The sequence below is a fragment of the Elephantulus edwardii genome, unplaced genomic scaffold, assembly GCF_000299155.1.
Source record: "Elephantulus edwardii isolate Elephantulus edwardi_28Jun2011 unplaced genomic scaffold, EleEdw1.0 scaffold00087, whole genome shotgun sequence".
Taxonomy (NCBI): domain Eukaryota; kingdom Metazoa; phylum Chordata; class Mammalia; order Macroscelidea; family Macroscelididae; genus Elephantulus; species Elephantulus edwardii.
Window position 1 is genome coordinate 7,727,204 of NW_006399837.1, and position 14,409 is coordinate 7,741,612.

The window sequence follows — 14,409 nt, forward strand, 5'->3', positions numbered from 1 at the left end:
ACCACCATTACCATCACCACCCGCACTACCACCAGCACCCCTATAATCACCACCACCACCACCATCACCACCACCATCACCACCACCACCATTGCCACCACCATTGCCACCACCATCACCACCACCATCGCCACCACCACCGCCACCACCATCACCACCACCATCACCACCACCACCACCATCACCACCACTACCATCCCTATTATCACCACCACCACTGCCACCATCACTGCTACCGCCACCACCAATACCATCACCACCTGCACTGCCACTATCCCTATAATCACCACTACCACCATCGCTATCATCACATCATCATCACCACCATCAGTGGCATCACCACCACCATTAGCGCCATCACCAGCGTCACTGCCACAACCACCACCACCACCACCACTATCATCATTATCACCACCCTCACCACCACTTCTACCATTATCATCACCACCATCACAACTACCACCACCAATAACATCACCACTTCCACTATCATCACCACCACCATTATCATCACCACAACCACCAATTCCACCATGACCACGACCACCACCACCAACCACCTCAATCCTCATCTCCCTCTCTTCCATTACCCTGTATATTTTATTTACTGCAAGTTTTACTCACTGATTCTTTGTTTCCTATTTCTTTTTCTTTATTAGAAAGGAAATGTCATAAAAGTAGAGACCTAGATTACCTTGTTTTCCTTGAATTCCTAGAGTCTAGACTGATGACTCACACTATACATTTTATAAATATTTTTTTAATATACAACTAATGAACAGACAAATTAATGTTTTGATCAAACAAACAAGTAGGAGAGTGGGTTTCTACTCACCTGCACCACACTTGTACAAGAATCCAAAAAGATACAGCCTTTGGGTTCTTTGGAGATCTTCTCATCTTTGTAAAAGTTCATGATGTAGGAATTGTCTGGCAATTGAGTCAGCTGGAAGTAACGCTTCTTAAAAGACTAAGTAAAGGAGAAATTATAAAGAGGTGCTTCAGATTGCAATATATTATTATTCATGGGAATTGGAATTGTCCAGATTTCTTTAGAAATTCTACATTTCTGGAACACTGTTCTTGAGGAGAATATCTTATGTCCTCATAAATAAAATATGATGTAAAACATCAACTTAATGTAAATGGGTCTCCTCTGTGATACGACCCAAAGTGGGGATGTCAAGAAAGGTGACAGAAACAAAGATGACTCTTGACGTCTCCTTACCCGAACTGTGACAGTATTGTTCACGGTGCTGTTAAAATTCCCTTTGTAAAGCCAGCCTGATTTGAATACTCCAGTCCCTCCTGGCCCACCACCGCCCTTGGAAGACGAGTGGGATGTTGTGTCCTGTACAAAAGGTATCATTAGCGTCACAGCGATTTCTTCTGGGAATGCCAGATCCGAGACACTGCAACTTAAAAAATGACACTCTCTTTTCTCTTCCTGACTCATCTCTGATACTCATGTTCAATTTCAAAACGTCAGTCATTCTGACTAAAAGCCCTAACACAACAGTTCCTGCAGCTTCTGGAAAATGGTTTCAAATAAGAAGCACTTCTAATGAAACACAGGAATTATAACTGTCCTCATGTTTAAAACACCTGGCTTCCAACAATTTACTTACTTCATCCTTGTCGACGTCCTCATGGTCAACCTCAAAGGAATGTGAAGGAAGTTTTTCTGCTCTGTATTCGGCCCTGATATTAAGAGAAAAAAACAGAAAATCAAATGCATCCTAAGATGTCATATTTGTTGTCTGCTGCACCGAAAGTAATGATAATTGTGTCATTATTGCCAGATTTTAAAAATAAAATAATGGAACTGGTGAGGGCACCTCTCCCTTTGATAGTACTAGCTCGCCTTCCTCCATTGCATCTTTATAAATAAACCTTTCATGACTATTTGTCTATATTTTAATCTATCTTCTTGAATTAGATGAAAATCTTCAAAGGAAATTTTCAGTTTGGGTTGGTGTGTCAGAATTAGTGAGACTGGCTCAGGACAGGGAAGGGTTCAGAGCTGCTGTACACAGGGCCGCTACACATCACCTGGAGAGGGGGAAGCCAGGCTGCTCCTTGGAGGCAAGGATTCTGAAGCTTTGTCTGACATACTTTGGATGTGCTGCAAGGTGAGACCAGTCCTTGGAGAGGGACGTCATGCTTGGGGTGGAGGGACAGCACAGGAAAGGAAGACCCTCGATGAGATGGATTGATCACTGACTGAGGTATGGAGGGGTAGGTGTGTTGGAGATGGTGAGATTGGTACAGAATAGGGCAGAGTTTAAGGCTGTTGTACATAGGGTCGTTATGAGTTGCAGGTGACTCGACGGCACATAACAACAACAACAACATACATCACAGGTGACTCAAAGGCACATAACAACAATAACATACTATGACAGGTTTGGAAGCAGGAGTGACATCCACTTCCTAAATAATATGCCTCCAGAAAACTCTATAAACTTTGATAAATGTTGATAGTTGTAGAGGGGCTTCAGGGTTGCTATGAATCGTGCTCGACTTGAAGGCAATCAGCAACAACAGTCTATATTTTCTTTACATAATACTTTGATTACAACCTTAAGTAGTAATATTTTAGCTGTCATCTCTGTTTAATCTCAAAAGTGATATATGTGTTACAGGCTCGATCGGAGGATATTAATGTGAAGAAAACTAGGAGCTCTTGATGGCTTAGTCCAGAGAGAATTGCTCTGTTAACCCGAAGGCTGAGCTCCCCTGTGGTCTGAATCCACTAGCGGCTCCAAAGGAGAAAGAAAGGCATCTTTTCTCTCCTTATTTACAGCCTCTGAAATCCAAAGGAGGGTGGGTGTGCTAAGAGCTGGGGCAATGAGACCAGCCAGGTTCCTGCAAGCCAGTCTGTGCTCTGGCCACTAGGTGGGGATGTTCCCTAACCACGACCTCACCGTTATGGCTGCAGCAGTGACTTTACCGACACCAGGTTTCACTGTGCATTTTCAATGTGCATAAAAACACCTGTCACAACATCACTAACCAGCCAGGAGAAATGAAAGTGTACAGCTGGCTCTAAAATGGTAGACTGAATCAGAAACAGATGATCGTTTCACGGTTCTATTTCATAACTAACTGATCGTCAGATCACAACTCTGCAGGGTTCAGGCTTTCTTTGATACACAGCCATACATTTGATACTAGCGGTGCATTCTGATACCTGTGTGGTTGTTGTTATTAGGACCACTGAGCCGAGCTGAGTTGAGATCTGAACCCTGCTCTATCCTGCGCCATCCTCACACTTCCTAAAACACAAAAGCTCATTGCAGCAGTCACCCTGTCATTCCACCTGGTTGAGGGTCTTCCTCTCCTCCAACCCTCCACCCTTCCCAACATCATTTACCTCTCCAAGGAATAGCACCTCTAAGCAACATGCCCAGTGTATATGAGGTGAAGCCTCATCATTCTTGCCTCAAAAGAGCACTCTGGTTGCACCATCTTCAAGACGTATCTGTTCTCTTGGCCATCCAAGGATCTTCAGTGCTCTTCTCCAACACCACAGCTCAAAGGCATCACTATTTTTCTATCATTCTTATTCATTGTCCAGGTTTCAGATGCATAGCTAGTAACTGGAAAGACTGTGGCCTGAATCAGACACATCTTAGTCCTCAAACTGACACTGCTACTCCTCAATAATTTGGAAAGGTCCCTAACTGCAGATTTTCCCAGTGCAATCTATCTACTTATACCTATGTGGTATGTTTTACTATATAAAAGTTAACATGAAGAAAGTTCATCAAGTATGGTCTTGATTTTACTTGAAGATGATTTGTACTGTGCAGAAACACCTTACACTATCTTCAGGAAAAAGATTAGAGGTATATTCAGTATTATCATCACAAGTCATTTCCTAAGCTGACAGCTTTTCAGGAAATGATAAACCAAGGCCTCTTTAGAAATTGTTAAACATAAAATCACAACAGGATGTATCTCCCTGGGCAGTAACTAAAGTTTCAAAGTATTCTTTTATCCTCCTCCTGAAAGATTAGAAAAAAAATAATCTATTCTCAAGAATAGCTACAACACATAAGGACCTTCACCTTCATTTTAATTTTTCTATTTAAAATTTTATTTTATTGTGATTTCAATAAAAGTTTACAGAAATGTTGGATTTTTCATTCATTGTTTGTTGCACATTTTCCTCCCTCTCCCTCCCTTCCCCCTCTTCTAGTTAACTTTTTGTAATTATAATTTTTTCATCCTTTTTTGATTTTACATTTTCTTCCCTTCCTCCTGGTCCCTTCCCCAGCCCACCCTGCAATGCACCCCTTGTCCCAGCTTGTTGTCATATGTATAATATCTAATCATATATTCCTTTTGGATAGTTCTTCCCCTCATCTGTTCTAATGCAGTTTTCATTACCTATCCACTCTTTCCCCCATTTTCTGCCTACCCCTCCCCTATCTGTCCTATTTTATCAGTATTTGTCCTTTTGTGACTCAGATATGTCACTCAGTCTAATGTCTTCCAGGCTCGCCTATGTTGTGTAAAGCTTCATGAGTTTGTTGTTTGTCAATGCTGCATAATATTCCATTATACGAGTATACCATAGTTTTTCTATCCATTCATTTCTTGTTAGGCATTTGGGTTGCTTCCATCATTTTGCTATTGTGAATAATGCAGCAATTCATATAATTGTGCATACATCTGTTTGAGTCATGCCTCTGGTTTCTTTAGAGTTATATTTCCAGTAGTGGAATTGCTAGGTCGAATGGTATGTCTATTTCCAACTTTTTGACAAACCACCAGACAGCCTTCCATTGTGGCTGTACTATTTTACACTGTAACCAGTGACAATTTAGAGTTTAAATTTCTCTACAACCTTATCAGCATTTTTTGTTTGTTGAACTTTGCTATTGTTGCTGGGGGAGATGATATCTCATTGTTGTTTTGAGTTGCATGTCTTTAAAGCTAAGGATTTTCAACATTTTTTCATGTGTTTCTTTGTCATCTGAATTTCTTCTTTGGTAAACTGTCTATTCATATCCTGTGCCCATTTTGTTGTTGGGTTGTTTACCTTTTTCTCATTGAGGTGCTGGAGTATTCCATCAGTTTTAGGTTTAAGTACCTTATCAGACATTACATGACCGTGTCTTTTTTCTCCCAGTGTGTGGGTTTTCTTCTTACCCTGTTGGATATGCAAAGGGATTTGATTCTGAGAAGGCCCCATTCATCTATTTTATTCTCTCCTGGTTGTAGGTTTATGCTGTAGAACACAGCTTCTACAGTTCTCCCTAGCTTTTCTCTGATTACGTCCTTGGTTTTATTTCCAAATCCACCTTGAGTTGGTTTTTGTGTATGGTGTGAAGTGTAAGTCTTGCTTAAGCTTTCTGCAGATGGTTTTCCAATTTTGCCAACACCATGTGTTAAAGAGACTGTCATTTACCTAGTTATCTGATTTTATCTCCTTGTTAAAGATCAGTTGACCTTAGATACATGGGCTGATTTCTGGATTGTCAATTCTATTCCATTGATCTACGTGTCTGTCACTGTTATCAGTACCATGCTGTCTTGACCACCACAGCTGGACTTGTAATCAGGGAGTGTGATGCTTCCCACCTCAATTTTCTTTTTCAATAGTGTTTTACTCAGTTGAGGTCTCTTTCCATTCCAGATAAAATTAGAAATTGCTTTTTTCCATCTCATTAAAGATTGGAATTAGTATTTGTACTGAACTTGTAAATTGCCTTTGGTAGAACTGTCATTTTCACAATATTCAATCTTCCTGTTCATGAACATAGTATATTCTTTCATTTCTCTAGAAATGTTTCTTGTAGTAATGTTTTGTAATCTTCTTTGTATAAGTGTTTTGTGTCTCTAGTTTGATCTGCTCCCAAGTATTTAATCTTGTGATTAGCTATTGTGATGAGTATTGTTTTTCTTAGGTCCATTTCTAGATTCTCTTTGTCACTGTAGATAAATCCAACAGATTTCTGTATGTTGATCCTGTACCCTGCTACTTTGCTGAATTGGTCGACTATGTCAAATTGTTTTCTTGCTGAACCTTTAGAGTTTTCGAAGTATAATATCCTATCATCTGCATAATCCAAGAATTATTTATAGTCATCCTTGGAAGAAAGATGGACAATCTCCTCTGTGCAGTTTCTAGCCTCTGGAAACCCACTGCAAGGCCAGCTCTGACTTGGATCTAACTCAGCAGCATATAAGAATAATATTCATAGCACTTATTCAGGTTGCAGTTCAGGAGGCCCAGGTAAACTCTATTTCCACTGCTGTGCTGCATGCGTGTTGTCTTTAAGGATGAATGATTTGCTCTTGTTACAGGTGCCATCAAGCTGGCTCCTACTCACACAGTCCCATGTGCAACAGAAAGAAACCACGCCTGAATCTGCATCATCTTAAAAGTCTCCCTGTGTTTAAGGCCATTGCTGCAGTAGTCACCTAAGAATCCATCTCGTGGAGATCTCCCTGGTGGCATACTGGGAAGGAGCTGTGCTACCAACCTGAAGGCATGCACTTCGAATCCACCAGCCGCTCCATAGGCAAAGCTTGGGCAATCTCCTCCCATGCAATTATCCTGCCTCTGAAAACTCACTGGAGGGTCAGCTATGGGTCAGTTGCAACTCAATGGTACATAACAACAATAACAACAAACTATTTTCTAAGCATATCTTTTCCAAGGACTGGTCCCTCTTGATAATAGCCAAAGTATGTACAACAGTCTCACTACATTTATTTAAAAGAAAGAGGCTGGTTGCCACTTTTTCCCCAGACAGATTTGCTTGTTCTTTTGCGAGACCTCGGCATGTAGTCAATACTCTTTGCCCACAGCATCATTCTTCTCTAGTCCTCCTTAATGACTGGATTTCCATTCATTTAATTTTGGATTTCCATTCATTCATTCATTCATTGTTGCACTTTTCTCCCTGCGCCCCCGCCCAGCTCACTCCTCTCTTTGAAAAGTAAAATTCTTTGATTGGTATACAATCCCCCACCCCGAGTACACGCCAATATGCAGCCTTCATTCTGGACTCTTGTCATAACCATAATACCCAATCACATATCGCTTTTAAACTGTTCTCTCCATCATCTGTTTCAATGCAGTATACATCATTTATCCAGTTTTTCTCAGTTTTACCCCAACCCTATTGTCAGTCCCACTCTACAACAGTGGCACCATGCAGTATTTGTCCTTTGGTGACTAAGATATTTCACTCAGCATAATGTCCTCCAGGGTCACCCATTTGAATAATATTGCCTAAGTTCCTTGTTTTTCAATGCAGTCTAGTATTCCATTGTGTGTACATATCACAGCTTCTCTATGCATTCGTTTATTTATGGGATCTTAGGTTGTTTCCAACTCTTGGCTATTGTGAACAAAGCCACGATAAACATGGGTGTGCACTGGACAAATTTTACATGCAAAAAACCCCAAAAACCAACTGAAAACTCCATGGCTTGGGTCTGGCACATCTTAGTCTTTAAAGTGCTGTCCTTGCTTTCTAAGGAGGACTGTTGAGCTTTGTAAAATATTTTTGTTTTTAAATTTTCTCCTTACAACAGTTTTTTTTAAACACCAGGGGATATTAAAGAAATATAGCTCAGCACTTTTGGTTTTCATTTTGAATATAAAGAGGTCATGCAATGGTCTTAGTTTCTGGTGTCCCACTCTTCTCCTTCTTAGTATCAACTTCCACTTCTTCAGTTAAAGTAAAGGAACTAAACAACATGTTGGTTACTTTGCATTTCTCCTCATAAGACTGAACCTTGTTTCCTGTGGGAAACCCAATTCAACAATGATATTCAGAGTCTGTTCTTTCTCTACTGTTCTCACAGAGAAAAGATAATGGGAACATCAAGTCTGTCATTCAGTACTTTTAGAAGGTATCATGAAAAATAAGCGAAGAAGAACATCATTTGTGGGTATAAGTTCTTGATAAATCTAAAAAGAGAAGGAAAGCATTTTTCAAAAGAAACTATATTTCTTTTCTTCCCCAAACTCTAACCATACATGCAGTTTTCCAAATGCTTCCATTTAGTTAACTGCCAAGTGATGACCACTTCTCAAACTATTTTCTGAAAGATGGAGTCTTGACATTGAAAAAAAAGCCTTTTGATTAAACCTACCAACAAAAAGTATCTATACCCAGATATCTGAGTGTAGTAATTACTCACAAAGCCTTGGGCAAGATGAGTCTTTCTCAACACAAAGTTACCAGATATTTCCTAGTATGTGTGTCCTGAGTCCAAAGAATGTTCAGAATTCCTTTCACCATTCTGAAGAGATTTGCTCTTTTGGAAAACCACTCACACAATGTGGGAAGGAATGGCTTCCTGTCCTCTTTTTCTCTCTTCTCACCCCTGCATCCATTCTCTTTAGAGTAGACCAAATGACCTTTTATAAAACATTTCTATTTTTAAATTAAATCTGTTTTATGTGAGTGAAAGTTTATAAATCACATTCTTTTCTCAGACAATCATTCATAGACAGTAATTATAACTGATTATTGTAAATATCTTACAATATTTAAGCAATCCCTTACTGGATACTTTTTCTTCCTTCGCCCACCTTCCCTAGGTGGTTTTTTGCTTCTCTCTTCTTTTCTCTTCCTTCTTCCCTGCTCCCTTTAATCCACAGTGTATATCCTGTTCCAGATCATTAATTGCAACACATATCATTTCTTTATTTCTGATTTACCTTCACTTTACCTCTTCCAATATAGGAATTATCTGTCTGTTCTTCTACGACTCTCCCTGCAAACCCTCCCCATAACCATCCTATTTTTGTAACAGTGGCCTAATGCCATATTAGCTGATTTGTTGCCTGGGATATTTCACTCAGCACAAGGCCTTTCAGACTCATCCATGCTGTGTAGTGTCTCATGAGCTCATTATTTTTCAGTGCTATGTAATACTCCATCGTGTGACTATATCACAGTTTCTCTATCCATTTCTTTGTTGATGGGCTCTTGGGAATTATTTTTATTCCTTTGCTATTGTGAATAATACGGCAATAAACACAGGTATGCATACATCTGTTTGTGTTACAGCTCTGATTTCGTTAGGGTACATTGCCAATAGTAAGACAGCTAGGTAAAATTATTTTTTTTTCAACTTTTTGAAGAAGTACCAGACTACCTTCCATTGTGGTTGTACCATTTTACAGTCTGACCAGAAGGGCATGAAAGGTCCAGTCTCTTCACATACTTTCCAGCATGGGATAGTTAAATGGAGCATGCCATGCCTCTGGTTAAGTCTAAAAGCTTCTTGCTGGGATTAGAACACAAGTTAAGCTCTTTTCCAGTATCTTACATGGACCCTTGCCTACTCCCATAGTTTCACCTACTGAATTACCTCTGTCTTTGGTGAAATGAAGGATTAATGTATTTGTTATTGTTGTTGCTTTGTACCCTGGAATCAGAACCAACTCATAGCTGATCCTCAGAGGGTTTTCAGAGGAGGAGACTTCCCATCTTTACGCAGTTGAGCAGCTAGTAGATTTGAACCATGTTCCTTTGGGTATGCAGTGCAACTCCTTATCACTAAGCTACCAGAGTTCCTTAAAACAACAGCAACTAGTTGATGCACTTGCTACTAACTGACAATCGTGAGTCCTCCCAGCAGAGCCTCAACACAAATATCTGGCAATTTGCTTCTGGAAAAGCATCAGTGTAATTGCTGTGGACTCCAGCTCTACTCTGACACAGATGGGTCACCCTGACTCAGAAGCTACACCATGGCAACGGGTTTGCTTGCTTTGTTTGCTTGTTTCTTTTCCTCTTCTTCGCTCTGGTCTCCCTACTTGTCATTCCACCCGAGCCCCATTCTGGCTCCTTGCTCAGGGGACTTTTCCCTTGCTGTCTGTTCCTGGAGCCCTATTTCCTAGATTACAGCTCCCAGCTTCTTTCTAGTCATTCCCATCTGAACTCAGATGCCAACTTCACAGCAGTGAGCTGTTTCAAAGTCTGCTTTCTGAAGCTGAAAGCACTATTTTCAAGCACTGGACTCTAGAAAAGTTTTCTTGAAGCCATAACATCTTGGGAAGTGTGTTTTGAACCATGTGTTTATTAAACATTTTGAACGATGTTTATTAAGAACACAGATCCAATGTGAGTCACCTCATGTGTCACTTGGCAAAGTGTTAAACTTAACTTTGAAAGTTTTAAATGTTTTCTTTTTCTTTCTGGATAGTTTATATAATCTTAGTCTGAGAGCCACTCTCGTGTGAGAACCCAGTTCAAAGAAGTCCTTTGAATTTGAGCAATCTCAATTTCACCAAGAGACATTATTTTAAAGTATTATTTACTCAAATATTTATCCAATAAGTAATTATTGCAAACCAGAAATCAAAAGATTAACTGCATTGGGAAAATCTGATGTTGGGGACTTCTCTAGAGTGCTGAAGAGCAATGATGTCAGTCTAGAGACTAAGGTGCACCTGATCTAAGCCAGGGTCTTTACAATTACTTGCTATGTATCAAAGAGCTATACAATGATGAAGGATGACAGAAGAAGAATCCATGCCTTTGAGTTGTGGTGCTGGAGAAGAAGAGCACTGAACATACATACCATGGAATGCTAAGAGAACAAACAAGTCTGTCTTGGAGAAGGTGAAACCAAGTTGCTCCCTGGAAGCAATGATTTTGAAGCTCTGTCTGACATACTTTGGACATGTTGCTAGGAGGGACCAGTCCTTGGAGAAGGATATCATGCTTGGAAGGGTGGAGGGACAGTATGGGAAACTGAGACCCTGGATAAGATGGATTGGCATACTAATGGGGATAATTGGGTAGGTATGTCAGATACAGTAAGACTGGTTCAGGACAGGGAGGGGTTCAGAGCTATTATACATCAGGTCACTATGAGTCACAGGTAAATTGATGGCACAACACAACTGTGGCATCCCATGATAAGCTGTTACTTGAAAGATGAGCAGTTCAAATCCCCAAACTGATCTTTCACAGACACACGGGCAGTATCCTCTTGTACCAGTTTACAGCTTCAGACTTCCGGTGCTGGATTACTAGGAATTGGCCTCAACTTGAAAGGTAGTGACCATTATATGCCAGACCTTCCCCTATGTCTAGAGCAAATTCTAAAATTTACACGTCTGTCCTTGAGTTTTTTTAAGTTGAGAAAAACAACATTTTAAAAATTTTAGTTCTATTTCACTTCTGTTATTCTATAGGGTTTTTTTTACACAAAAATACATGAGATAAGTAGAAATCTGAATGACATGCACTGCATATCACAAAGACAATATCCTTTGTTGCACACTGCATTTTCCTGTTCCTCTTGCAAGGAGTCTGGATGCAGCAATGGTGGAACGGTTGGCTGCTAATCAAGAGGTTAGCAGTTTGAATCCACCAAGAGGCTTCCAGGATAGAAACGTGGCAATCTACTTTTGTAAACACTACAGCTAAGAAAACCCCGTCACATGCATCCTATGGACTGGAACAGACCCAATGGCATACAATTGTCTGGCAAATACTACTGAAAACAAAACTCACAAACACGTAACAGAATGATTCAGTATCACATTTTGATTTTTGTATAAAATCCACAAAAAATTAATACATTTATGCCTTATTTCACACTCTGTCAATATAGCGAACATATTCCTATATATTCCATGTAAATAAGCTCTGCTGCTTCTCTGTTGCTGTTAGGTGCTGTCAAGTTGAATACAACTTATAGCGACCCTATGGACAATACTGCGACCCTATGCTATACTGTTAATATAGCCTATACTGTTAATAATGTGCTTGGCTCCACAGTCAACACTCTTGGCACCAGCAGCCAGGAAATTAAAAGGCGCATTGCCATGGGAAAGCCTGCTGTTAGGGACCTCTCCAAAGTACTTGAGAGCAATGGTGTCTCTCTGGAGACTAAGGTACGTCTGATACAGGCCATGGTCTTCGCAATCACTTGTTATGCATCAGAGAGTTGGACAATGACCAAGGAGGATAGAAGGAGAATTGATGCCTTTGAGCTGTGGTGCTGGAGAAGAGTATTGAGAATACCATGGACTGCTAGGAAAACAAACAGATTTGTCCTGGAAAGGGTTAAACCGGGTGGCTCCTTGGAGGCAAGGATTCTGAGGCTTCGTCTAACATACTTTGGACATGCTGTGAGGAGAGACCGGTCCTTGGAGAGGGACATCATGCTTGGGAGGGTGGGGAGACAGCACAGGAGAGGAAGGCCCTCTATGAGGTGGATTGCTTCAGTGACTGGGATAATCAGGATGGGAGTGTCGGAGACAGTGCGATTGGCACAGGACAGAGCAGAGTTTAGAGCTGTTGTACATAGTGTCGCTATGAGTCACAAGCGACTCAATGGCACATAAGAACAACAACTCCTATACTGTGCCAACCTTACCACCTCTGACACACTTGAGACCATAAATGTGATCACTATGTCAATCTACCTGGTTGAGGGTCTTCTTTTTTGCTTTCTTTCCACCTTCCCAAGCATGATGACCTTATAAAAGGAATAACTTCTGGAAACACACCCAAAATATACAAGATGAAACTTCACCATCCTTATTTGCGAGGAGCACTCTGGATGCACCTTCTCCAAGACATACATGTCTGTTCTTTTCACTGTCAACAGGATGTTCAGTGTTCTCCAACAGCACAGCTCAAAGGCATCAATTCTTCTTCTGTCATCCTTATTCACTGTCCAGCTCTCAGATACATAGAAAGTGATTGAAAAGACTATGGCCTGGATCAGACATACTTAAGTCTTCAAACTAACAGCATTGCTTCTTATTAATTTATAGAGGTCCCTGACTACAGACTTTCTCAGTGCAATATGTCTCCTGATCTCCAGACTGCAGGTATGGAAGGTGTTGATTATGAATCTAACTAAGATAAAATTGACAGTTCAATTTTTTTCCTCCATCTGTCATGGTGTTGCCAATCGGTCTAGTGCTGATAATTTTGTTTTCTTGACATTGAGATGCAATTCACAGTGAAGGCTGCAGTCTGATCTTCTGTAGCAAGAAGTTCAAGTTCTCATTTTCAGCAAGTAAGGCTGTGTCATTTGCATAACAAGATTACTGATGAGTCTTTCTCCAGTCCTGTTGCCACATTCTTCTTCAGAGAGTTTAGCTTCTCGAATAATGTACTCAGCATACAAACTGAGTAGTTATGGAGACAGAACACACTCCTGATGCATCCCTTTCATAATTTTAAAGCATGTACTTTTCCCTGGCTCTGGTTGTACAGTAGTTGCAAAATTAAGTGTCCTGGGATTCCCACTGTTCTCAATGTTAGACATAATTTATTATGATCAATACTGTCAAATGTTTTCTGATGGCTTAGTGGTAAGGAGTTGCTCTGCCAAAGCAAAAGTCAAATGCACCAGTTGCTCTGTGAGAAAGATGGGTAATCTTCTCCTGTGCGATTTACAGCCTTTTCAAACCCGCTGGAGGGTCGGTTACAGGCTGGCTCTCACTTGACTCTATACAACAACAGTAGGAGACACTGCTGAACACAATGATATACCTCATAGTGATTTTAAAAGGTAAGGAAAGGCACCTGGATATTATATCAACACATATATAGTCATAAACAGAACACATGTAAATACTAAATAAATGACACAGTACTCTCATAACAGGTTCTTACCGAGGTAACTGTCGAATGTCTCCAGAATATTGTTCATATTTGTAGTTTACCACATACCACTGGGAACTATAAAATTTACAAGCCTGAAAGAAAACAAATGACAATTTAAAAGTATAGATATATATAGATATATACAGATGCAGATAGAGATATATAGAAATACATATATACACAAACAAAAAAATACATATACAACAATCAGCTCTCCGTGGTCACAAAATGTGGTGGCTAGAGGTCTTCTTCAACTTCTCGGGAGTGCTTTGGGGCTTTCAGTGATTTTAAAGTAGAGAAGAGCTGGCTCTTTTTACTCATGTTGTATTTCTCAGGGAAGTGGAAAATGAGCGTTTTTAAAATCTATGTGTTTGGAGAGAGAGGGTCCATTTAACATATTTATTCTAGTTCATTCCATCAAGGAAAACCCAAGTTAGTAACCGTTGAATCATTCTGGAAATGTTGCTAAACTCAAGCTTCTCACTTTCCCATTAACTCCCAGTCCTTCGCAGTGAAAGATGCTTTAGTCTCGTATACAATCATTTGGTCATAATATTTGCTCACTTCTTCCTGTTCTTACTTCATGAACTTTAATATATCCTTTTTGAATCATTCCATTCAGCAGCCTGGAACTGTCTTTTCAGTTTTATTGCATTGACTTCTAAGCCCTCTTCTACACAATTATTTAGAGAAAAGCCTTACAAACAAAATTAATAGCACAAATTATCTTTTATTGATACATAAATCTGATCCAAAATTGTTTTCTTCTTCTCCTTCTCTTCTCTTCTCCCCC

At 40.1% G+C, this 14,409-nt stretch overlaps 1 protein-coding gene across 1 annotated transcript in view; it reads right to left on the reverse strand.

Annotated features, from left to right (window-relative positions):
- Positions 1-14,409, reverse strand: part of DOCK10 (dedicator of cytokinesis 10) — a 286,066-nt gene that overhangs the window by 139,570 nt on the left and 132,087 nt on the right. Inside the window, exons 4-7 of the mRNA XM_006890320.1 lie at positions 13,626-13,708; positions 1,629-1,701; positions 1,229-1,351; positions 836-970 (exon numbers count right to left, since the gene is read on the reverse strand). Of these exons, the coding sequence (XP_006890382.1) occupies positions 836-970; positions 1,229-1,351; positions 1,629-1,701; positions 13,626-13,708 (414 nt within the window). The remainder of the gene's footprint in view (positions 1-835; positions 971-1,228; positions 1,352-1,628; positions 1,702-13,625; positions 13,709-14,409) is intronic.